The following is a 26,208-nucleotide window of genomic DNA, read 5'->3' on the forward strand; positions in this document are numbered from 1 at the left end:
ACCCTTCCACCTACCCTTCCCCATCCCTCTTCAGGGACCCCTCTCACAAGCAACTCCTTATACAGTTGGTGCACTCAGTCCTTTCGCTAGGGGCAGGGGAAGAGGTTCCTCAGGAGCAGAAGAGCAAGGGTTTCTATTCTTGGTATTTCCTAATACCGAAAGCCAAGGGCTGACTTAGGCCCATACTAGACCTCTGAGAACTCAACAAATTCGTAAAGAAGCTCAAGTTCTGCATGGTCTCTTTGGCCTCCATCATCCCTTCATTGGATCCAGGAGATTAGTATGCCTCCCTCGACTTGAAAGACGCGTACTTTCACATAACAATAACTCTGTCCCACAGAAAATACCTCAGGTTTGTGGTGAACAGGACCCACTGTCAGTTCACAGTCCTCCTGTTCGGCCTATCAGTGGTGCCTCGTGTTTTTATCAAGTGCATGGCAGTCATGGCTGTGTTCCTGTGCAGACAGCAGATACAGGTGTTCCCGTACCTCAATGACTGGTTCATCAAGGGCCGCTCCAGGTCTCAAGTGGAGGCACAAGTCAACTTCATAAGAGCGACATTTGACGAACTGGGCCGCCTTCTGAACGAGGGAAAATAAACGCTGTCCCCAGTTCAGAGGGTAGAGTTTATAGGGGCAGTAGTGGACTCGATACAAGCCAGGGCATATTTCCTGGAAGCAAGGTTTCATTCCCTCAGCGACATCATACGAGGTCTCAGGTAGTTCCCCACCACCACAGAAAGGAATTGCCTGAAACTCTTGGGACACATGGTGGCTTGTACATATGTAGTACAGCATGCCAGACTGAGACTTCGACCTCTTCAATTGTGGCTAGCATTAGTGTGTCGGCAAGTCCAGGACAGCTTGGACAGGATTGTAACCCTGCCTCGCCTGGCTCTCGACTCCCCCCGGTGGTGGCTCGACCCACGGATAGTACGTGCAGGGGTCCCCTTCACCAGCCCTCAGCTGTCCCTCTCGCTAATGATGGATGCGTCAGCTCTGGGTTGGGGAGCACGTCTGGGAGAACTCGGAACACAAGGCCTCTGGTATCGGGTGGAACTCGCTCTCCACATCCATGTCAGAGAGCTGAGAGCAATACGCCTGGCGTGCCAGACTTTCCAAGCTCACTTGACAGGGAGATGCATCTCAGTTATGACAGACAACACCACAGTGATGTTCTATATCAACAAACGGGGGTGCACGTTCCTCTCCCCTGTGCCAGGAAGCCCTCCTGTTGTGGGACTTCTGTGATGAGCACTCGATACATCTGCAAGCATCATACCTCCCCAGAGTACAGAATGAGTTGGTGGACTATCTCAGCAGGTCGTTCTGTGGCCACGAGTGGTCCCTTCGCCCAGATGTGGCAAACTCAATCATCCATCAATGGGGCTTTCCCCAGATAGACCTGTTCGCCACCTGACGCAACAGGAAGTGCCAGCAGCTTTGCTTCTTTCTGAATCACAGTGCTGGTTCCATCGGTGATGCATTCCCCCTTCCATGAGGAGACCATCTCCTATACACGTTTCTGCCCATTCTGCTCGTTCACAAGGTGCTCCTCAAGATTCAGAGGGAAAGAACTTCAGTGATATTGAGAGCTCCAGCACTGGCACGCATCACTCCTGCAAATGTCCATGGAAGCTTCAGTCAGCTTGCTGCTCTTCCCGGACTTAGTAACTCAGGATCACGACAGTCTTCAACACCTGAACCTCGAATTGCTACGCCTCATGGCATGGAAGCTCCATGGCTGAACCTGATGGAGCTTTCTTGCTCAGACCCCAGTTAGACAAGTCCTTCTTGGCAGTAGGAAGCCTTCCACCAGGGCTACCTACCTTGCCAAGTGGAAGAGATTTTCAGTCTGGTTGGCGCAGCACCGTTCGTCCCCAACGCTTGCCTCTGTGGCACTTATGTTGGACTATTTCCTCCATCTCAAGCAGCAGGGACTGTCGGCAGCCAAACGAACCCTTATTGATGACAATCTCTGCCTTTCACCCCGGAGCAGAGGGCCGCTCGCTCTTTGCTAACCCTATGGTTAGTAGCTTCCTTAAAGGTCTCGACAGACTGTACCCGCAGGTCTGACAGCCGGTCCGAGCTTTGGATCTCAGTCTGGTCCTTTCCAGACTCCTGGGTCCACCCTTTGAACCTTTGGTGACATTCTCTCTCTCTCTCTTTGCACACAGACGCACACAGACACACACAGACACACTCTCTCTCTCTCTCTCCCTCTCCCTCTCCCTCGCGCGCTTCTGGTAGCAATAACCTCAGCCAGAAGGGTGTCTGAGTTCAAAGCCCTGACATCAGATCCCCCTTATGCTGTGTTCTCTAAGGACAAGGTTCAGCTCAGACCCCACCCGACTTTCCTCCCGAAGGTTGTCTCCCAGTTTCACATCAAGCAGGACATCTTCCTCCCAGTATTCCATCCTAAGCTTCACTCGAGCGGCAGGGAGCAAAGGCTTCGCTCATTGGATGTCCGTAGAGCGCTAGCCTTCTACGTTGGGAGAACAAAGCCGTTCTGAAAGTCGGTCCAATTATTCGTGGCAGTGGCGGACAGGGTGAAAGGTCTTCCTGTCTCTTCTCAGCGAATATCGTCATGGATCACATCCTGCATCCATGAGTGCTAGAACCTGGCGAAGGTGCCAACTCTTCTGATCACTGTATACTCCAGCAGGGCTCAGGCCTCTTCAACAGCTTTCCTGGCACAGGTTCCCACCCAGGAAATCTGCAGAGCAGCGACATGGTCCTCCATACACACTTTCACCATGCAGTATGTAATCACCCAGCAGGCCAGAGATGATGCGACCTTTGAAAGAGCAGTGCTCCAATCAGTGGACAACTCTGACCCCACCTCCTGAACTTGGCCTTGTGAGTCACCTGATTGGAGTGGACATGAACAAGCAGCAAAGAGGAAAAAATGGTTACTCACCTTCTCCTAACTGTTCTTCGAGATGTAGTGTTTATGTCCATTCCAATACCCACCCTCCTACCCCTCTGTTGGAGTAGCCAGCAAAAAGGAACTGAGGGGGTGGCAGGGCTCTGTATTGAGCGTCATGAAGGCGCAACTCCAGAGGGCCCCAAGGCTGACCCAGTGGAGGCTGCTATGGGAAAAATTTTCTGACTGCCATGCACATGCGTGCATGCACCTGATTGGAATGGACATGAACAACACATCTTGAAGAACAACAGTTACGAGAAGGTGAGTAACTTCATTTTTTTCATATAATGATAACACTTCAAAAGATAGCAAGAAAGGGTGCCCTGTACCTCTTAAACTCTTTGTTGGTTAGATTGGTCATCTCAAACTAGATCGTAACTAATCAGTCAGACTTTGGAGTTTCTGTGATGTTTACTAACATGGACTAAAGGATAAATCTAACTGAGCATGTAACAGGGGCCAACCACTTTTCAGGCACCCCTTTGTGGCTTGGGTGGCTCTATTGTGACCTGCCTCAGTTTCCCCTTCTGCTACGTAGCCCTTAAAGTCTACACAATCCAAATATTCAATGCATTCCCCTTCTGGAGTCCAATTTATTAAAACCTGCACAGTGTGTTGCAAAACCAAACTCAAACCACAGAGAACTTGTCTATATGAACATTTAGTTGGTGCCAAGCTGTTGCATACTCACCTTCAGTGTACTAACTGTCTGCTCCTGTTTCAAAATGGGGTGTAGATTAAAGTGCTCTAGGGCATTTTTAGTGTGTGGCAGTAGGGTCTGCACAGAGAGGTAGTCAGTGGAAGGCTAATGCAAGGTAGATTTACACCCCAGCTTGTGGCGAACTAAGTGTTTGTTTAGACAAGGCCAGAGTCTTTGCCCCAGTCCCAAGCTGGGCACAGGCCTTCCTCCCAAGGGTCTGTCTTCCCTTCAGAGTTCTAATACTCTCCTCTCTCCTTGTGTCAGGAGCTCCCAGAGCTGGGTTGTAATCAAATAGAGCCTTTTTTACTGCCTGCAGCACTTTCCTACAGCTGCTCTCTCAGGTCAACTGCAGCATCCCAGGCTTCTGTCATGCCTGGCACTTCTAGTCTAGGCCTAGCTGGAGTGTTATGTTCCCACTTGAGCTCCCCTTTCCAAGGACTACCCCTAGGAGTCTGTACTTTCCTTCCTTCTCCTGATCACATGACCTCATGATCTCACTCATTGTTACCCACCTGGGGAAGTGAGCTGATCTTCTCACAGGTGAGGCTGAGGGCCCATTTCCTCTTAGAGGCGGGACAGCCACCCTGTGATAAAACGCTTGCCTAGTGAAGGAATTTTAAAATGTAACAATTAATCTCTTACACTGCATTGAATTAGAATCTCTTTAAACTAACAGATTACCTGAAGAGAAAATGAAATAGAGGTCCAGCGCATACACAGGAGAATTTTATAAGCAGCTAGTTGTACTCTATCTCCAGCATGGTAAAACCAGGAAGCAGTCTGTTTCAGTCTGCTGATCTAAAAGTGACTTCCAGTTACTTATCTTAGCCTTTATTGAGACTTCTTCTCTTTCTAAGGAAAATATGTAGCCGAGGCTCTTGTAGGTAGTTTCACATGCAATGTATTGTACAGTTATTTAAAAAATATTAACACATTAATCTATTGCACTGCCCTGTAGGAGATTTTTGGAAAAGAAGTTTCTAAATTGGAAGAGCCCACAGCAGCTGGAGAGGTCAGAACTGGGAAATGGAAAGTACCTATGTATAAGGACTATCTGGATCTTTTTAGAAGCCTATTGAACTGTGATACAATGAAGGTAAAAGCCCACTTAACGCTGAGACCCAACAAGAAAAAGTTGAACTCCTTGATTTTTTTTGTTACATTTATTCAATTAATCCAAGATTATTATTTGAATAAAGTTTATTGCTCTTAAAAGCAAGTAACTAACGTCGCTGGCTAACACCTGGCCTCATACAGCCATATATTGTGCAGGCTGCCTTGCTTGGTTCTGCCAAAGAATCCTAATCCTGTCCTGTTCTTATTCCTGCTATGCCAACCCTAGATTTCTTCCAGGCAGGCAGCCAATCATGCTGCAGTATAGTGATTTAATGATATGGGCTCTGAATGTGGGCTGAGGGTGCGACGATCACATTAATTTAACAAAGATGAATTTGGCCTCCCGGGGTGAAAGGCTTCTGTACTAACCCTCTGCACCACAATCCCCCAAAACTTTACAGGTTTAAAAATAAGGAAGAATATAAATTTCAGAGTAGCTCTTACCATTGTTTTGAAGTTTATCCCTTTTTCTCCCACAAAGGATTCCGTTTTCGCAGATGAAACGTTTCTGATCGCAAATTCACCACTGCTTTCTCTGAACCGTTTGTTGTATGATGAACTTATAAAATCAGTATTGAAGATTATTGAGAAGTTGGACCTGACAGTTCAGAAACTGAATGTTAGTGAACAGGTGAGGCCTGATATTTTACAATAATTATTGTGATGAAAACCCCAAATCCCAGTCTTTTGCCTTTCTTTCCATACAGTGTAACCCTTGAAGTCTCCTTGAGTTAAAATTCATAATAGTCAAAATGTATTAAATTTTATTTCTGGAAGCTATTTCCAAACTGCCATTATGGCTGTCTTCAAGACGGACAAAATTTCCTCCTTGGCATCCTGTGATCTCATTATTTTTGTTAGTGAGTATTTTCAGTTATTACAAGTCCAATGAATTACATATGTCTATTTTTAAAAAGATAGATTAACGTGTAGCAAACTAGTGAGTATATTCTTTTTCCTGCCCTGCTGCTGACTGATAACAGTGGGTAAGTATTGTTCCAATCTGTAATGCCCGCTCTGTTGAAGCACAATAAGCACATATTACCCTTTTTTTTTTTCTTTCCCCCACCCTAGGATGAAAATGAATCTGGCACTGCTTTGGTTGTTCCTACTTCTGATCCAGCTTCAAACCTTCAGCCAACTAAGCCTAAAGATTTTATAGCATTTGTTAACCTAGTAGAATTCTGCAGGTACTGCAAGTTCTATAATTTGGGAATTCTGGAGTAGGTGCTGGGATAGTAAGATGCTATAGAAATGTGAACTATTAGTATTGAGTGTGATCATTTCCTGGTTTCATGCAGCGGGAGTGTGTAGGTTTCTGGCCATATTTGATGTCTGTTTAAAGTGCACAATGTCCAGAACACTAGTTGGAAGCCAGTAAGCATATTTTGAACATTTAGGTTGTGGGTGAAAATATTAGTATACACTGAAACTGTATAGAAGATTTGCAGCAAACTCCAAGATACATGATGCCCTTCAAATTGAGTGAGGAATTAACTGTGTGACTGCTGCACTTTAATGCTATGTCATTCATATATTCTAAGTGCTTTAGCTTCAGATGCTTAAACTTCAGAAACTTACAATTCAATATTAGAGGTTTTTGTCACCATTCTAGCATTCTTATAAGATGGTTGATAAGTTAGTCATTCACCTTCATTTTATTCTCAGACATGCTTGCCTGTAATAAAATACCATATATAATTACACTAGCTATTGTAGGATATAATAATTATGAGGACTTTCAGCTCTCATGCTTTAGATCATAAGATCTCCTTTAAAATGTACTACGCTATTGAAGGCCCCAAACTCTACAATAGTGTTATTGTAATCTGTAAGTGTTTAGGATTGGTATTGTATTATATTCTTTATAAGGGTGATCACTGGAGGGGTCAGGAAGAAATTCTCTATGTGCCCTATATAATGTGTAATTAGGGGCAGTCTGGGAATTTTACTCTTTCCTCTTTAGTTTCCTGTAACTGATTTCTTTTCAATACTGATAGTTGGTCTGTTGCATTATGGCAGTTCTGATGTTTTTCACTTTCAGGCTGGTATAAGAAAAACTCATTTCAATTTATTTTGTTTGAATGTTCCCTGTGCATTTATTTTACAGAGAAATTCTGCCAGAGAAGCATGTTGAATTTTTTGAACCATGGATGTATTCCTTTGGTTATGAGCTTATTACACAGTCAACACGGTTACCTCTTATTAGTGGATTCTACAAATTGCTCTCTGTTGCAATGAAAATTGCCAAGAAAATAAAATATTTTGAGGTGAGTACTCTCACTTGGAGCATCCCATTTTGTATTTTAATGACTATGCAAGTTGAAATATACTCTTGCACAACTGAAAATATTTATTAGCTATTGTTCGTTTTTTTTATTTAAAAATTTGGGTGCAAATTATGCCTTTTTGCAAAAAAAAAAACCTATTGGAAAGCTGAAATTAGGCTGAAAACTCAGCTTTTTAAAATATATCATCCATACGGGATTCCTTTCTGCTGGATCTTAGCTTCTTAGTGTGAGATTAATAGAACTCACCTAGCACTTAAGGTGTTTGACGTTTAAGGTGACTGGCCAGATTCTCAGCTGATATAAATTGTCATAGATCCATTGGCTCCAATGGAAGGAGGCTGATTTATACAAGCTAGGAAAATGGTCCAATAAATTCAGAGAAGCAGAATTACCAATTCAATAAATTACTCTTTCATTCTCTGAGTTTGTATGCTGTTGTGGGAGGAGGATTCATGTGCAAGGAAGCTTTTGGGCAAAGGAGGTCCTTCAATTCAATGGATATCCTTAGAGCTGTGAGGGAGGGAAAATCACAGATGTTGAACCACCTTCTGCTGTCCTTCTGCACTGCATACCTTCTCCTACCAAAAATAGGAGCATGGTTCCTACAAAGAGCCTGGCTGTGCCTACCGCTCCAAGAACTGTAGAAGGGAAGGACCAGTTTTTCACAAAAGTTCAAACTAAGAAGGTTGCCATTGATTTCCACAGAAATTGTGTAGACATTTATGCAGGTTAGCATGAGGGGATGATGCTATGGTGAGCAGCTGCCTTTTCCTACCCCACTCTCTTTCTAGCCGCACCTTTATAAACCTGCAGAGCCATATATGCACACTGTTCGTGGAGAGAATCTTTCTTGTTTTCTCTTTGGCCTGGGGTGAGGGCTGGGGAGAGGAAGTGATGCTGCTGCTTAAACTCCTCCATCCACATGCATATTGATCACTTTGGCTAGTACTTGCATACATTTAGTTGCCTCTGTACCTCAAAGCAGAGAGGATGACTGTCTTCAGTGCCTTTTGGTAGTATGTAATGGTGACTTTTGCTGAGAAAAGAGAATGAACGTACATTTTAAGCTTTCACTTTAGCAGATCTGTTAGTATTCAGGCAATAACCTATTCTTATCCTGTAGCTTTTTGTTTTGAGCCTAACTTGCGGAACAAGACTTGATGTCTGTCCAGAACACGTACCTTTTGTGTATATATTTTTTTATTATTCATAGCAGTGATGATAGTTTTCTGTTTGGCAGGGTATAAGTCCAAAGAGTTACCAAAAATGCCCTGATGACCCTGAGAAGAGCTCTTGCTTTGCACTATTTGCAAAATTTGGAAAAGAGGTAAACCATTTTCTTTGTTAGGCTTTTATTACTATATCAATATAAACAGTGTTATTTCCAGTACAGCATTTTTAACAATAGTATCTTTTTGATTTTTGTCTCCATCATAATACAGTATTATCCCAGCATTTTGGGTTATAAGAGATACTTACTTTAAATAAATATGACCATGCGCAAGTGCCTTTCCCTGCCTGCTTACAAGCACAGTCCAAATACTCTGTAGTCCAAACTTGCTGCATTTCTAAGGTTTGGTTTCATTAACGTAGAAACAAACAAACAATAAGATCAAATTCAGCTCAAGCCTTCTTCTGACTTGGCTGCTCAGCCAACACCCTAAATCTCTTATATTTGGGTGGAGAAATAAACCACCTGCCTGCATAAGGGCTAGTCTACACTGGCAACTCCCAGCGCTCTTTAAAAAAACCTACCTCAACGGGGGGCGTAGCTCCCAGCGCTGTGAGCGCTGTTTACACTGGTGCTTTACAGCGCTGCAACTTGTTGCACTCGGGTGTTTTTTCACACCCCTGAGTGAGAAAGTTGCAGTGCTGTTAATTGCCAGTGTAGACAAGCCCTTAGTCACCAAAAACACCTTAAGAGTCTCTGGTAGGATCAACACCTGCTCCCCGACTGGTATGTTTCAGACCGAAAAAGGTCATTCCAGTAAGCTGAAGTGATTGTGTCAGATAACCCAATAGTGCAGTATAAAACTATACGATATGCTCCTTTCTTTCTTTAAGTAAAGTTCCAAAATGACTAGAAGTGATTCTGACTTGGGAGAAAGACATTTACATCCCTTACTCAACTTAAATGTAAAGTTGATTCATTAAACAAATATAACTATTATCATGCCTTTTAGTCCATCCCCCCATAGTAAATGATTAGTGCCAAGAATGAACTTCAGGGAAAGAAATGCTGCTTAGTATAAAATAAATAGCAACACATCTTCCATTGTTAAATGAAAATAATCAATTCAAGGGGAACAATTGTCAGTTCTCTTTTTAAATATGCATGGTAAATTCTACCATACTGCAGTGGAATCATCTCAGCAAATCAAAGGATGTGCAGTTCCTGATCTACAACTATACAGTTACTTCTCAGTTGTGCATTCTATATTGCATGATAATGAGTTATTCTCTATGTGGCATTCAGATCCTATACCCAGATTTATTGTTTCAGTTTATAGAATGGATCTGTCACAAACTATATTTAAAAATGCATATTACAAAACAAATGTAAGTTGACATAATGTCAGTTAAAACGTACTCTGGTGTTCAAAAATGAGACTCAGTGCACCGCCTGAGAGAAAACAATGTGAATACATAGGCTTTGTAGTATGCTTATGTATGCAGTAAGTTAGGCTTTGTCGGACCAATGGAGGAAGAAAATTCCATAGTTAAAATCTAATCTTTGGCCCTAGAGTTTTGTTCAGGAGAACAAAGTTTAACAATATTAAGAGCAAGCACTGTCCTTAAACTGATTGTAGTCAGGAGATAAGTTCAAGTTCATAGAACTTATTTGTTCTTCAAGATAAGACAAATCATCCTATTACTGTTGATATGATATGATATGATGACTTTTTTATAATATGGGATGTGAGTGAAGTATTTAAAAAGAAAAAACACTTTAAACGTGTGATGTCAGAACAGCCCCTCATTAGAACTAGATTTTTAATTTACACTTTGAACTAAAATCATACCAAAACCATGAAACCTCACAAAACCCTCTCTTCCAGTGGGGTTTAAACGTTTTGGTTGATTCTACAGTACCTAAAATACCAACTCTTAAGTACAACTTTTACCCTCAAGGTATTTTCTGAGCTGCTGTGAATTTCTGTTATCCTACCCATTATGTTCCAGTCACTAAACGAGATTCCTGTGGTATATGAATTATATAGCAACATACAGTGATAAAGCCAACACTTTCAAGATCCTTTAAGGTTTTGTTTACCAACTAAACAAATGATCTGCTCAATTATTATTGTTACATTTCTGAATTTTAGGTAACAGCAAAAATGAAACAGTACAAAGACGAGTTGTTAGCATCATGTCTAACCTTTGTACTCTCCTTACCACATGACATCATCATGCTTGATATCAAAGCATACATTCCTGCATTGCAGGTGGGTCAGTGTGATGTATAATTAACATTCTTTGTTGGCTTTTGTTTTTAAAATCATTCTTGCAAAATTTTGTAATTGTATATGATTTTTTTTTTTGACGGACAGGTAAGAAATCTTTCACTTTTGCACTAGCATCATCATTGATAAAAAGTTGGGTCATTGACCCTTTTGTGTGAGCTGGTAAATTTGTATGGCTAAAATGTGATGTTTGCAGCTCCACCTGAAGGTTGTGATCATGCAAAGGAGTTCCAATGTTGTAATATAGTAAAATAAATGTTTGGTACATTAGCATGTCAGCTCTTAAGGAACTAAAGATATAAAAGGACATTATAATTTATAGTGTTATAATTTACTCATAAAGGTATCTTTTCTTTAAATCTTAGTATTGATTCCCAAAATATTTAATAGCTTTGTTGGCTTAATATGTAGAGTGCATTTAAGCTGGGCCTCAGCTATACCCCAATGGCTGATGTGGGGCTGGATGCCCTGGAAGACTGGTCAGCTCGCATTCCCAAACATATAATACAGCCTTACTACAAGGATGTCCTTCCTCTCTTCGATGGCTATTTGAAAACCACTGGATTGGCAGGTATGTAGTAGAAAACATTGATGGTATAGAAATACAGAGTTGGGGGCATTTGCAAGTTTTAATATATTCAAGTATAATATAATAAAAAATTCAGTAGAGCATGAGGGTGCGGATGTAGGATACTTGCAGCTTATTGTAGAAACTCTTGCATGTGGAATATTAGGAGATTCTTCTACAAACAAGAATTGTGCTGCTTTTTTTTTTTTAAATTGAGAGATCAGTGACTGCTGCAAGTAGAATCCCAACAATAGCAAATGGTATCAGTATATTTGCGCCATCCTTCATATTGTTTTCAGCAGTAGCTAACAGGACAATAACTGTTGTATTACCCCTAGTTTATTGTGGTAAGTTTTGTGATGTTAGTGGGAGTTCTGTGTACCCATGAGTGGGCAATAACCCCAGTTACTGGTCTTCACTTCCAGCTATAATAACTGGCTTTTTCAGTGCTCAGGTAAAAGGCCCATATTGGATAGTGAAATTTTACCTCTACTGACACCTCAATTAGCTGTTGTGTAATAATAATTTCTGAAAAATTAGCAGAGCCTCTTCATGGCCAATCTTGTGCCACCCTGTAAATTGCCTGGTGGGGGGGAAAGCTTTCTGTTAGAGAATGGCTATTGCCCTTCTCTGTGCACCTCACAAGTTCAAGCAAGTCCTGTCTTCAGTTCACCCATGCTCCCAATGGTTGACGACAATAGTCCTCTTGTCTCTTTTCTGGTGTTAAGTTTCCTTTGAGTCAGCTTAAAGTCGGTTCCATAACATGAAGAGTTTTTCCATGTCAGATATCTGAAAAGGAACTTAATTTTTTGCAAAATCACTTTTAAGAGAATAAATTCAGTGGATTTGAGTATATGGGCAGTATACATTATAGTATATGGGCATTAATAAGCTGCTTCTTTTTGATCAGATGAATCCCAGAATAATTGGGAAGTGAGGAAGCTTTCTCGTGCAGCCCAGAAAGGATTTAACAAAGTTGTGATACAACGTCTGAAAAAAGCAAAGACCCCTTCATTGGTAAATCCTTCTTTCTCTATTGAAACTGACATTAACACTTCTGTTCTGCTCAGCTTTCAAAACCAAAAAGTATTATATCTTTTCAGAAGTAGATGTGAAAATACACTGTTTATATCTTAAATCAGAGTGAATCATTTATTTGCTGGCAGTAACAGCATGTAACCATGAATTCTCTCATTTTTCTTAGTGACGTTTCATGTATTTTTTTCTTGTATATAATATGAGGCCTGACTGACATGTTGAATAAACTGATGTTGTCAGATGCCTTCCAAAATCAGATGCTGCACATATAGGCTTGTGAACAGGGCCCTGTGGATTCCTTGATTGTGGAAATCACTTCTTGCCACAGAATTGGGCTCAAGAGTTTAAGCTTTTATTTTTGAAAATCTGTTTCTGGCCCGTACAATTGCAGAGTAAATCTTGGGTACAGATTGATGCAGAATTGTCTTCCTAAATCTGCGGATAACCAGGAACAGTAGCACTGAGAGGTGAACTGTCCCACTCATCTCAATGAGGTATTAACTCTGAAACATAAACCTGATAATCTGTGGTATATTGAAAATGTGCAACAGTATGAAATAATTGGAATTGAATATCACATGAATAATGCAGGGATTAGTTAACTGATTGTGGTGTTTAACTTTATATGTATTTCAGTAAAATTTTTAAAAAGCCCTATATAATAAAAACTACTTCAGAATTTCCAGAACATCCACCAGACTGCTGCTGATTTACATCCTGTTTGCTGCAGAGTACATGCGGCCTTGCTCAGAAGAAGTATCTGATATTTTCCTGACTGGTATTCAAGCCACACTAAAATCAGAATCTGGTTTTATAGTGGTTCTGAATGGTACTTTGTGGAAATTTTTGTATCCCATCCAAAACGTAATTGAAACTCATGAAAGTCAGGCATATCACTCATCCAACCCAGGGGCTTCTCTCTCTCTTTAGAAAACAGTGGCATAGTTTAATTTATATGTAATTTAATTTGGGTAATTTAATTTATAAACTACCTGGAAGGAGACAGTTTTAAGCAGGTAAACAATAGCTAATCCTAGTTGTGTATGCAGTGTTATACCCATGTCAGTCCCAGGGTATTAGAGAGACAAGGTGAGTGAGGTAATATGTTTTACTATTCTCTGTCGCTCAAAAGCTGGTCGCTCACCAACAGAAGTTGGTCCAATAAAAGATATTCCCTCATCCGCTTTGTCTTTCTATTTGTGCAGACAGTGTCAGATCCAGTAGTTTATGAACAAAGCCAGCTAGTTTATACATTAAACTAATTTACATCATTGTTGGCTGCTGGATACTCAGCACTTCTGAAAATCAAGCATATGCCTAAATATGGATTTAGGAGCCTTACTTTAAACCCCTATTTTTAAAAAAATCTTTACCTTAAGTGTTTTGATTTTGTGAAATTCTGCACCCAACATTGTATTCTGTAGTCATGTGATATTCCTGTGCAGAACAGAGACAAATGTGCCACAAAATTATTTTACCTTTCCTGCAGAAATTGCCACTGAAGTGTCACAAAATATGGTGACTGTTTTGATACCTTCAGAATCAATCTTACTAGGGAGAGGAACTGCATATGGAGCCAGATAAAAATATATATAAAATGTTTTCCAGTGCTTCTGTCTCTTACTGAGGCAAGAATTCCACCCCTACCCCCAACTGTTTTAACTTTGTGGACAGGAATTTACTAAGACCCTAATCCTGTATCCACTTATATTTGTAAAGTTACACACATGCGTGTGTAGCCCCACTGTCTCTTCACTTTTCTAATGAAGTTCTGAATTATCTAGGAAGAAGACCTGTCCTTGGAAGCTGTAAGAACTAGAGTGGTTCGGCTTCTTGGATCTTTGGGAGGGCAGATCAATCGAAATTTAGTTACAGGTGAGTGTCGAAAAATATTAAACACTTTTTTATGCTCTCTCTCGTTTACAACTGACTTTAAGTGCAGGTTCATAAATGTTATCCTTTTATGAAATAAGGTGACCTTACCAAATAAAACACTATTTTAGTAGGCTGGTTCTATTTTGTTAAGCTTTCCAGTTCACAAGAAGAAAGTAAAACCTATTATGGAATGATAAGTGTGTGTCTGCACTGCAGCTGGGAGTGCCATTCCCAGCTTGAGTAGACATACATGCATTATCTCCGCTCAAGCTAGCATGCTAAAAATAGCAGCGTGGTTGCGGCAGTACAGGTGGTGGCTTGGGCTAGCCACCTGAGTATGTATCTAGGACCTCAGTCAGGGTTGTACTTGGTGGCTAGCTCAAGCCACCATGGCCATGTTGCTATTTTTAATACATTAGCTTGAGCAGAGCTAGTGCATTTTTGTCTATCTGAGCTGGGAATTACACCTCTCAGCTTGCAGTGTAGACATACCCGGAAAGGTCACTTAGCCCACAATCATGCAAAGCCTTACACATATACTTCACTTTATACACGGGATTGGTCCCTTTGATGACTATTAATGGAAAAGTCTGAAACTGACTGTACAAAGTGAAGTCGGACTCAGTTTTTGCCGCCTCCCATTTACCCCTTCCACTCCCCAGGTTAACTATCATTTTCTCTTTTAATTTTAGACATTTTAGGGTCATACCTTGTAACTGGATCCACTTGTTTAGACCCTATACTCACACTGAGTCCTGTTTGAAATTAGTGAGTTTCTGTGCATTTCCAAGGGTCTTCCTGCCTAGATCCAATTTGTAGAATCCCACCTCTAAGTGTTGCTTGTAACAGTAGCAGACCAAAAAAATCCATATTAGACTTTTGAGAGAAGTGTTCTGAAACAAGCATGTTCCAATATGTTCCAAATTTATAAACTACTCTGAAATTACCTCTGTTGGAGTTGGATAGTAATGCTGTCTTGTGACAAGTTGGCAGCAATTACTCTTTCTCCAAGTGACAGTGAAGCTGTTTTTCTGTGAAAGTGAGACCACCATTATTCTGACAATTACCTTGATTAGCTAGGTACTTTGATGCACCCCTTGTTTGAAGTTGGTGGGGTTAGTCAAACAACTCTATCAAAATGCCTGAAAATCTCAGTGCTTTATGACTTGTGTTTTGATTTTTATTATCTGGTTAGTTGCATAGCATAAAGCTTATTTTTGTTTTGCTCTCTTCCTAATATACTAGCTGCTTCTGCAGAAGAGATGATGAAGAAATTTGTGTCCTGGGACACTGAGAAGCGCCTGAGCTTTGCTGTACCCTTTGCAGACATGAAGCCAGTCATCTACCTGGATTTGTTCTTGCCTCGTGTGACTGAATTAGCTCTATCTGCTAGCGACAGGCAAACTAAAGTATTGCCATTTTTGTGTTTGTTTTCATTATTAAATAATTGTCAGCTAATGCTTGTAAAAGATCTACTTCCTTTCTGAAGACTGTTCTGTTTTTGACTAAATCCTAGACTGTAACATGGTTCCTTGATGCAGCTCTATAATCATGTTGCTCTCCACGCTATAAACTAAAAAGTTATAGAACATAGATCCTTTGAACTGTACTGTACAGCCATGTGCTTCCATGGTTAGACTTGTAGTGAAAATGAGGGTTTAGAGAGAGCTTTTTTTGTGTGTTATGTGGCCTCCCTTCCCTGGCATAGTAAGCAAGCTTGTATTTTCCTTATCCATTGGCACTTGTGCAGGAAAGTATTTAAGGACATGCTTAAGTTCTTTGCTGGGTTGGGATCATGGTTTCCAAAGAAAGACGAGGCCAGTAGTGGCAATAGCAATGAAAGGCCATGAATGGTTTTCAATAATGTGTTTTCTCCAGGTCATAGATTCCACGGCCAGAAGGGACCATTGTGACAATTTAGCCTGACCTGCTGTATAACACACAGGCCATAGAACTTCCCCAAAATAATTCCTAGAGCGTATCTTTTGCAAAAACATAAAAAACAAAAACCCCAATTGTGCACAATGAAATGGGAGGCAATAACTTGCTATGAAAAACTGTATTAGTATCTGAATTACTTAGTGAGCACAGTATTGAAGTACTTCTTAGTGCAATATTTGTTGCTAGGATGAGGATACAGTATAGATCAAAACCAGTTCATTAACATGCATTAGTGATAAGAATTTCCCCCGACCCCATTTCTTTCTTGTATAAGTAACTGGTACATAACAAAAAAGGCTGATTAAACTTTTATTGCAGGTTGCAGCATGTGAGCTCTTGCATAGCATAGTTATGTACATGTTGGGGAAGGCATCTCAAATGCCAGATGGACATCCAGGTTCCCCACCCATGTATCAGCTGTGTAAACGAATATTTCCTGTACTGCTTCGGCTTGCCTGCGATGTAGACCAGGTAAATACATTTATTTGTTTGTGCCTCCTACTGAAACTCACACTTTGTACTGTTATATCTTAGAAAATTCCTTTATAGCTTGGTTAAAAGCGTCAAAATTTTGGAATACATTTACTACATGATATAAAATATTATGGCACATGTTGCTGCCTTTTTTTTTTTTTTTTTTAAATAAATACTTTTTGTGTACTGAGATCCTTATCCCCCAAGCTTCCAAAGTGGAAGACAAAAGCCTCCTAGAAAAGTCCAGTGATGGACTTCAATCCAGGTTAATTCACAAGAGTATCATTTGAAGAACAGTCTTCTCTGATTCATTCCAAGAGTTTTCCAAAGTATGAGTTCTTGATTTCTGTAGCAAAATAAGTTAATTTTGGGAGGGGGGAATTAATCATTCCAAATACACAGTTAATGTACAGCTGCCATGCTCCAGAGAAAAAATACATGAGGCACAATTTGTGATATTTGGTATCTGGAGATGATGATGTACATAATTCTGTGTGCTTCTATAACACCTTCCAGACAAAGATCTCAAAGCATATTAACCCTCCCATCCCTTGTAGGAAGGTATTATCATCCTCATTTTACAGATGGGAAGCTGAGTCTCACAGTTTAAAATTACTGAACATACAAGATTTTTCAAATTCTGAAATGTTTCATCCTATAAAAGAATTATGTCTTAAGACCCACCAGCTGAGTTTCTCTTCCAGTGCACCAAAATAAAAAGATTTAGATATCAAGTCTAACTATTTGCTGGTGTAAGTGTGGGTACAGCTCCACTGAAGTCAGTGGTGATGTGCCCAATTACAGCAGTGCAAGTCTGAAGTTAGTGTGCATGGGGCCCATATGGTGTCCTCAGTCTATGTGAGACTGAGATCAAATAGACTTTGCATTTTGAAAAATATGTAGGAAATGACTACACCAATTGAAGTAAAACCCTCTTTGCAGACATTGGGCTAAATTCAACCTTGAAGGAAATACATTAATTACATCAAAGTTGAATTTGGCACATTTAAGTTCTTTAAATGCTCTTTTCTGTCAAGATGTCAATATTTGGTGGTAATTTACCTTCAAGTAAGTGTTAAAATCCAACAACATATTAAATAGTAAGGGTAAAAAGATGCTAAAAAAAACCCCAAACTGAGTATGGTTTAAAAACCAAATATACTGCTCTACCTACCTGCCTTCCTTTCAAAGTCTGGTTGTATGCACCAGTGTCAACCAGAAGGTTGCTGTTGTGATGTACGATGTGAGTGAGAGTGAGCTTGGTGAGCTCTTGGCTTTGAGGACCTGAAAAGGGAAAACAGAGTCTAGATGATTCCAAGTCAAATGCTGCTTTTAATCCTTGCTGTTGGATATGTGGACCTATAATTATGAAATTATTGGCTTTTCACTCATTCACTTTACGGACTCCTCCTTTTTTAAAAAATAAATAAATACATTTTTTTTCATTGTCACATGAAAACAAGCTAGAATGTAAATATATATTTTAACCTATTGGGTGGTGGTTTTCATCTCTTCAGGTAACAAGGCAGTTGTATGAGCTTCTAGTCATTGAATTGATTCACTGGTTCACCAACAACAAAAAATTTGAAAGTCAGGACACAGTTGCATTGCTGGAAGCTATTCTGGTAGGAAGTTGGTTTCTCTTTTTATTATTATTATTGTTGTTGTTGTTGTTTTTATTTATTATTCGTGTGTGACGTCTTTTAAAAAGTAAAGTATGATCTGCTAAAGGAACTCTAACAACAAATATACACATTTTACAGATTTTCCTCTCATGTAAAGAAGAAACCCAATTTATTACTTTCCTCCACAGGCCATCTTTATTCATTATTATTTACTTTTATGTTGGGCTTTATACTCCTGTGAATCCTTCATCTTTTTTTTTCACTTGACAATCTCTAAATAAGTCAAGTATCTTAAAAATTAGCAAGCATATTGTTAATCTTGGAAAGATCCTAGCCATCCTTTTTGTGATCAGCATGTACAAGAAAGTACTAAAATACCATTTTGTATGGCCTGTTTGAAAGTTTTCTGCAGCTATTATTCAGGCAAAAGTTTAACTACTTTTTGCACCATACTGATCAATTAAGGTTATCACAGTGGTCAGGTGAATGGAATTTTTAACCAAAAGAACTTTCTCCCATTTCTTTGGTATTCAGCTGAAATAGGTATTAAAAAAAAAAATACTACCCAGAAATAGTCTGGTTAAATATCCTTTTTCCACTCGGCTCTTAAGATACGCTTCATTAATACTGTGATGTCATTGTATTAGTTCTCCAGTTGTTCATAAACTTCCAGGGGGAAAATGAGTAGACAAGACTCTGAATTTCAAATAGAAACTACAAGCAGAAAAAAAACTTAGTTATTTTCGTCCCCAAACAAACAAACAATTCCAGCTGCCTTTATATATTGTAAAGATAAAAAAAGGGGACCAACATCCCTTCCCTTTGTAGATGATCTGTGAAGTACTGTCTTAATGCAGGAAGTCAGTTTTTACTGAGCAAATGGTATTGTGTCTGGATGACTTCAGTAGGGAATTTTATTTTTAATCTAAAAGCTTACTCACATACACGAATTCCCCCCCCGCGCAAACTTTTTTTTTTTTTTTGAGCCATTTATACTGTGAATTATTTTTTCTCTATGCTTATTCTTATATTTGTCCACTGGAATAATACATGATATTTAGCACTTATAGCTGAGGTTCTCAAAGCCCTTCACAAACATTAATTGAATAGATCTCACCTCCCCTATGAGACGGCTATGATAAATATTGTCCTCTTCTTATAGATGGGAAGACTGAGGCTTGGAAATTAACTTGCCCAAAATGATACAGCAAGCCTCTGATAGCACCAAGTTTAGAACCTAGTTCTGACTGTCTAATCTAATTTTTCTAGGTTCTTATCAGATTCCTGTTACCTTAGAATCTGAGCACTTCTTAATAAATAAATAAACCTTAATATAAGACAGAGTCTAACATTTTCCCTCTACCCTGGAAGATTGTTGGAGTTTTTTCCCCAGACATTTATTCTGTCCAGTTCTTCACCTTTTATATTACATTATTCTCTCTCTCACATATTGCAGGTGTTGACTCCTTTCATCTGGGCACTAAAGTGAAAGTAGGCCTATAATGGGGAGGGAGAAACCTGCTTTTGTATGAAGTAGAAAACCACAGCAATGCTAGCCTTGAAGCTTCTACTTCTTGTAATGAAACAGTCTGCCCTTAATTTCAGGATGGGATAGTGGATCCTGTTGACAGCTCTTTGAGAGACTTCTGTGGTCAGTGTGTTAGAGAATTTATGAAATGGTCCATTAAGCAGACAACGCCGCAACAGCAGGAGAAAAGTCCAGTGAACACCAAGTCACTCTTCAAGCGACTGTACAGCCTTGCTCTTCACCCTAATGCTTTGAAGAGGTTGGGAGCTGCGCTTGCTTTTAACAACATCTATAGAGAATTTAGGTGAGCTGAAAACTTGAACGGTAGCTAAGCTAGACTAAAATAAGCAATGTTAATATACTAGAGGAGAGAGACATTTTGAGAAGAGAACCCAGGTTTTTATCCACTTACACTGAGGTTGGTTGATGCTGACTATTAATATGTAAAGAAGCTGTATCAATAGACCTCTTAAGACTATATACTGTGAGGGAAATTGACTTTACCCACAGAGAGCCTAAATATTTGGGTTCTATGTGGGGTGGAGAGCAGTGAGGCTGAGGTGGTGAATTTTCGTCCCAAAGCCAGATAAAAATGATAAGTTAACAGTTTTTCTTTTTAAATAAAGTACCACTTTTAATAAATAAAGTACCACTTTTAATGATGGCTAGGTAATTTTCTCTTTTGCTGATAATGGTCTAAAATACTCTTGCAGTCTGTGTTAAGCATAGGATATTTCTTTGTTCATTTGAAATGTGGTGTTTAACTTATTTCTAAATTTCATATTTGAGTTTCATATTCACTTGCCTATTGTTACTCCTATGCATGCTTTTTAGCATATTTACTCTCTTCCTCATTTTATAGGGAAGAAAATTCTCTCGTAGAGCAATTTGTGTTTGAAGCATTGGTTGTGTATTTGGAAAGTCTGGCCTTGACCCATACAGATGAGAAGTCACTAGGTGAGTTGAAACTGATTTATTGTGAAATGGAATGAATAAACCATCCGGTCTCTCATCCTTTTAGATGGCTAATGAAACAATCTTAACTAAGCCAAGCCATGACATTGAAGTTGTAGGTAAACTACAGTGCAGTTCCCTTCTTACCAGAGGATCAATTATTTTCCATTCTCAGGGCTCCTCATTAAATTGGGTTTCTGATTTACTGGCATTTCTGTGCCAATTTCTTAAATGTGTGGGATTTTTATATCTGTATGTAAAATAAATCAGAGTTTTACAGATGTTTTACAGCAAAACGTCAAAAAACTGAGTGATGCTTCTGACTTAAGTGTCCTGGTCCCACAGTTACACAAAGTAAAAATGGAGCCCAATAGTTTTTAGAGTTTAAAGGCTATTTTGTAACAAATATGGGGTTCAAAAAACGTATTTTTCTGCATTGATGGAGAGGGCTCCACCTACTTAGCAGTACCCTCAGCCACTAGCCCTCTTATGCTCCCCCATTTGGTTCTGGGAATGGGAGTTGTGTGAAGAATTCATGACCTCTTCCCCAATATTAAATAATAACCTATATTATTATATTTACTTGCCTTTTTTCCAATAGCCCTTTGTCAACTAATAATGGTTAAAATGTAAAACCAAAACCTTGTTTCCAAATCTTTCTTTATTTCTTTCAAAGAAAAATATTTTGGATGTGATATTTTACTGGGAGTGGCCACGGGAGCATTCATATGGAAAAGAATGAGCTCCTTCTCTGTGTGAGTTAGTCATATATGCCAAAGAAATTATCTCTAAACGATATATACAGGGGGTAGGAAAGATGATTTTGTGGCAGCGGCCTGGGAGTTAGGATATGTAGTGACTGGGGGTTTTATAGTAGATGTAATATATCTGGACTTCAGTAAGGCTTTTGTCACTGTCCTATATGAGATACTCATGTGTAAACTAAGGAAATGTGGCCTAGATGAAATAACTGTAAGGGGGTTACACAACTGGTTGAGAGAACATACTAATAGTAGTTATCAATTGTTTGCTGTCATACTGGAAGGACCTATCAAGTGGAATCCTGTAGTGTTATGTCTTGGGTCTGGTACTATTCAACACTGTCATTAGCGACTTGGATGATGGAGTATAGAGTACACTTTTAAAATTTATGGATGACACTTAGTTGGGAAGGGTTGCAAGCACTTTGGAGGACAGGATTGGAATTCAAACCAAACTTGACAAATGGGAGAATTGGTCTGAAATCAGTAAAATGAAATTTAATTAAAAAAAAAGTACAAAGTACTAAACTTAGGGAGGAAATATAAAATATACAAATATAAAATGGGGAATAACAAGCTAGGTGGCAGTACTGCAGAAAATGATCTGGTGGTTATAGTTAAGGCTACGTTTTAGTCACAGGTATTTTTAGTAAAAGTCACGGACAGGTCACTGGCAGTAAACAAATTTTCACGGCCTGTCACCAGTCCATGACTTTTACTAAAAATACCAGTGAATAAAACTTTGGGGGGACTGCTCTGGGGCTCCACGGGTGCTGGGGAGGGCAATCCGGCTGCTTGCGGGAGTGCAGATGGCAGCACACAGCTCGGGACCCCTGCTGGTGCTGGGGAGTTGTGGGTGGTGGCACGTGGCATAGGACTCTTGCTGGTGCTGGGTGGGCATGGGTGGCACCCCAGGACCCCCCTGGTGCTGGGAGGGGCGGGAGAGCATTTTGGCGGGGCCGGCAGGCTCCCTACCTGGCTCCGTGCCTTCCTCCCCAGCAGCAGCAGAGCTTTTTGGGTGTGGGAGGGGGTTGTGGTACGGGACGGGGTGAGGCTGGCTCTGGGCGATGGTTATCTGTGGGGCTCCCCGGAAGCCGCGACATCCTCCTCATTCAGCTGGTAGGTGGAGGTGATGTCAGCCCCACGCTCCAGAGGCAAGCCACCACTGGGATCACCGCAGTCATCACCGGCCTGGTACCGGTCTTGGTCGAGGGAACGTTCCTGACACTGCTCACCGCCCAGTGACCGTTCAGGGCTCAGTCCATGTGGATTGCCCTTGACGCTGGCCCGACTGTCTGGATGGGTGCCGTCCAACCAGGACTCCTGGGACCGCTTGTCTTCGCAAATCGAATATTGACGGGACCACGGTGGACATTGCCAATGGTCCTCATCTCGCAGGAGATACCGCAGTCAGTCGTGGCATGATTGACGCCGGTCCCGCTTGGACTCCCATTCCAAGTCTCTGCCAAGGCACTGTAGCCCCGGGCGTCGATCACCCGCGTCTTGCTGACGTAGGTCTGCCCGTCGAGGCTGTTCACGGAGCAGCTACTACCGTCGGTGCCGCTCCTCTGTGTCAAGATCACGGTCCCGTGGCTAGCATAGATCCCTGCACCACCGATACTCCCGGTCCAGAGGCAGCAGTGGATCATATGCCAGCCCGGCCTCCCCTCACAGCCACCTGTCTACAGGCCCCGCCGGTGCCTCAGCAAGCGCAATGGCACTAAGCGTCATGGCCGGCCCAGTGGTACCAGTGGGCACCGTTGCCTCCAGCGCAGCCCCTGGTGGGGGCTCACTCGGCGGCTGGGGCCTCGGAAGCACCATCAGCGTCCATCTTTAGACTGCCAGAAAAAAGGTCAGTGGGACCTCTGTCCTTGGTATTGTGCCAGAGTCCGACCGGGTAGTGGATCCTTTGGTGCCGGACGACACCCAAAGCACCGCACCGGCCTTGCCCTGTCTGGAGGAGCTGATTGTGGCCCTGCCCCCCTCCGTCCCGCAGGAGGACTACCGGGCCCACCAAGACCTCCTAAAAAGTGTGGCAGAGAGCCTCCACCTCCAGGCTGAGGAGATGGAAGAGCCCTCAGACTCCCTGTTCAATGTGCTGTCCCCTTCAGCACCAGGCAGGGTGGCCTTGCTGCTCCATGAAGGGGTGGCAAGAATTTCAAATTCCCTGTGGCAAACACCAGCCTCAATGGCTCCCATCTCTAAAAAGGCAGTGCGCAAGTACTTTGTACCCACGAAGGGACACGGATATTTGTATACCCACCCGGCACCCAACTCCTTGGTGGTTGAATTGGGCAACCAGCCCCGACCCCCCAAGAACAAAGACTCTCGGAGCCCGAATACTTTCAGGAGAAAAGTTTATTTGTCATCAAGCTTTCAGCTACGACAAATGAGTAGCAAACCATCAAGATCTGGGAATCCCTCCCTAAGTTTGAAGGACTCCCTCCGGGAGTGCGATAAGGAGCTTAAGGCGCTCACGGAGGAAGGACGGCGGCCGCAAGGGCATCCCTGCAGGCTGCTTTGGATGCAGCGGACACGGCCGCACGGTGCATGGCCTCAGTGGTGTCCATGAGATGAGTGTCATGGCTTTTGCTATCCGGGCTCTCTAGTGAAGTGCAGTCATCAGTGCAGGATCTCCCCTTCGACTAGAAGGCTCTGTTTGCTGGGGAAACAGACACAAGGCTGCCTCGCATGAAAGACTCCCGCCTGACTCTCCAGACCTTGGGCCTCTATGTCCCTCCTCCAGCAAAACCTAAGTTCAAGCTGCAGCAGGCTCCCGCCCAGGCTGCTCTCCCGAAGTATGAGGCCGCCCACAAAAAGCAGCAGGACTATAGAAAGTGCCTGCAACGACAATCCTTGCCTTCTGAGGTCAAGCAGGTGGGCAAAAGTCTTTTTTGATGGGATGCTCGGGGTACCCCGCCAGTTCTCAGCAGGGACCTACCCCCAATAAAGCTCCCTTTCTCCAATTGGTTGTGTGCTTTCCTCCTGGAATGGTCACGGCTCACTTCGGACCGATGGGTCCTCAACACCATCTCCTGAGGTTACACCCTTCAATTTACCTCCTCGCCGTCCAACTGCCCTCCGCCCCCGTCCATCCTGGGGGACCCCTCTCATGAGGCTCTGCTCAAGCAGGAGGTGGGGTGGCTCCTGGACCTAGGAGCTATAGAGACGGTGCCCAAGGAGTTCCCGGGCAAGGGGTATTACTCCTGGTATTTCCTTATCCCGAAGGCCAAAAGGGGCTCAGGCTCAGGCCCATCATGGACCTGTGAGGCCTGAACCACTACATGGTGAAATTCAAGTTCCGCATAATTTCCCTGCCCTCCATCATCCCCTTCCTGGGGACTGGTACGCTGCCCTCAATCTACAGGAAGCGTACTTCCACATCCACATATTCAAGGGACGCAGACACTTCCTCTGTTTCGTGGTGGGACAGAGTCACTACCAAGTCACAGTCCTACTGTTTGGTCTGTCCACTGCCCCCAGGGTCTTCACAAAGTGTATGGCGGTAGTAGCGGCCTACCTCAGATGCCAGGGGGTCCAAATATTCCCATATCTGGATGACTGGCTAGTCAAAGGCACCTTCCAATCACAGGTGAGGGATCATGTGGTGCTCCTCCTGTCCACATGTACTGCCCTGGGCCTGTTGATAAACAACAGCAAGTCCATGTTAGTCACGGTACAACGCATAGAGTTTGTTGGGGTGCTACTGGACGCAACGTCGGCCAGGGCCTCTCTCCCACCAGACAGGTTCGAGACCCTGAAAGGGCTCATCGACTCGGTCACAAGGTTCCCGGTGACGACAGCCAGGGCTTGCCTGCAACTGCTGGGTCACATGTCTGCGCGCACATATGCGGTCGGTCACGCCAGACTCAGAATGAGGCCCCTCCAGCTCTGGCTGGCATCGCAGTTCTCCCGGGCCATGGACAGAATGGACAAAGTCCTCACCATGCCGAACTCGGTGATCACCTCCCTGCTGTGGTGGACCACCCCAAACAACATGCTCCAAGGGTTCCTGTTCAGGGGCAAGGCCCTGTTGTTGGAGCTGGTGTCTGATGCGTCGGACCTGTGTTGGGGGGCCCACGTGAAGAACTTTCAAACCCAAGGCCTATGGTCTCTACAAGACCTACCCCTTCATATAAATGTCAAGGAACTCAGGGTGGTGCAACTGGCGTGTATGGCTTTCCGCTCACACCTGGAGGGTAAGGTGGTCAGGGTCCTCACAGACAACAGGGCCTCGATGTTCTATATCAACAGGCAAGACGGGGCCCAATCCGCTGCCACGAAGCTCTCAGTCTGTGGGACTTCTGTGTAGCCCACAACATCTACCTAAAAGCCTTCCACCTGCCGGGCGCCTGGAATGTGAGGGTGGATCGCTTGAGCAGGGATTTTTCCTCTCAGCACAAGTGGTCTCTACACCCAGAAGTGGCTCACCAGCTCTTCCGAAGGTGGGATACTCCCCAGATGGACTTATTTGCAACCCGGCAGAACTGACGATACCCCCAGTTCTGCTCCGAGGGGGCCTAGGGAGGGGCACTATCTCTGATGCCTTTACCCTGTCATGGTTAGGCCAGCTTCTTTACGCCTTTCCCCCGTTCCCTCTGATCAGCAGGACCCTGGAGAAAATAAAGACGGACAAAGCCAGGGTCCTCCTCGTTGCCCTGGCGTGGCCCAGGCAGCACTGGTACGGGACCCTCTCGGGGCTGGTGGTAGCTCCGCCATGGCAGTTGCCGCTCCACCCGGACCTGCTTTCTCAGGACAAGGGCTGCCTCCTCCATCTCAACCTAGTAATGCTTCGCCTCACGGCGTGACTGCTCAGTGGCTAGGTGGTGAGGAAAGGACATGCTCGGAACAGGTTCATTGCGTCCTCCTCGAAAGTAGACGGCCCTCCACTCGTCGCTCCTATGTGGCGAAGTGGTCTCGGTTTTTGAGGTGGGCGTCAGGCCAG

At 42.7% G+C, this 26,208-nt stretch overlaps 1 protein-coding gene across 1 annotated transcript in view; it reads left to right on the forward strand.

Moving 5' to 3' along the window:
• Positions 1-26,208, forward strand: part of PRKDC (protein kinase, DNA-activated, catalytic subunit) — a 153,011-nt gene that overhangs the window by 23,513 nt on the left and 103,290 nt on the right. The window contains exons 15-28 of the mRNA XM_084620823.1: positions 4,587-4,724; positions 5,226-5,375; positions 5,819-5,934; positions 6,855-7,014; positions 8,276-8,362; positions 10,362-10,481; positions 10,911-11,070; positions 11,978-12,084; positions 13,890-13,980; positions 15,226-15,389; positions 16,240-16,392; positions 17,913-18,020; positions 19,626-19,852; positions 20,411-20,505. Of these exons, the coding sequence (XP_084476949.1) occupies positions 4,587-4,724; positions 5,226-5,375; positions 5,819-5,934; positions 6,855-7,014; positions 8,276-8,362; positions 10,362-10,481; positions 10,911-11,070; positions 11,978-12,084; positions 13,890-13,980; positions 15,226-15,389; positions 16,240-16,392; positions 17,913-18,020; positions 19,626-19,852; positions 20,411-20,505 (1,876 nt within the window). The remainder of the gene's footprint in view (positions 1-4,586; positions 4,725-5,225; positions 5,376-5,818; positions 5,935-6,854; positions 7,015-8,275; positions 8,363-10,361; positions 10,482-10,910; positions 11,071-11,977; positions 12,085-13,889; positions 13,981-15,225; positions 15,390-16,239; positions 16,393-17,912; positions 18,021-19,625; positions 19,853-20,410; positions 20,506-26,208) is intronic.

This window comes from Lepidochelys olivacea (genome assembly GCF_965140295.1).
Source record: "Lepidochelys olivacea isolate rLepOli2 genome assembly, chromosome: 2".
Taxonomy (NCBI): Eukaryota; Metazoa; Chordata; order Testudines; family Cheloniidae; genus Lepidochelys; species Lepidochelys olivacea.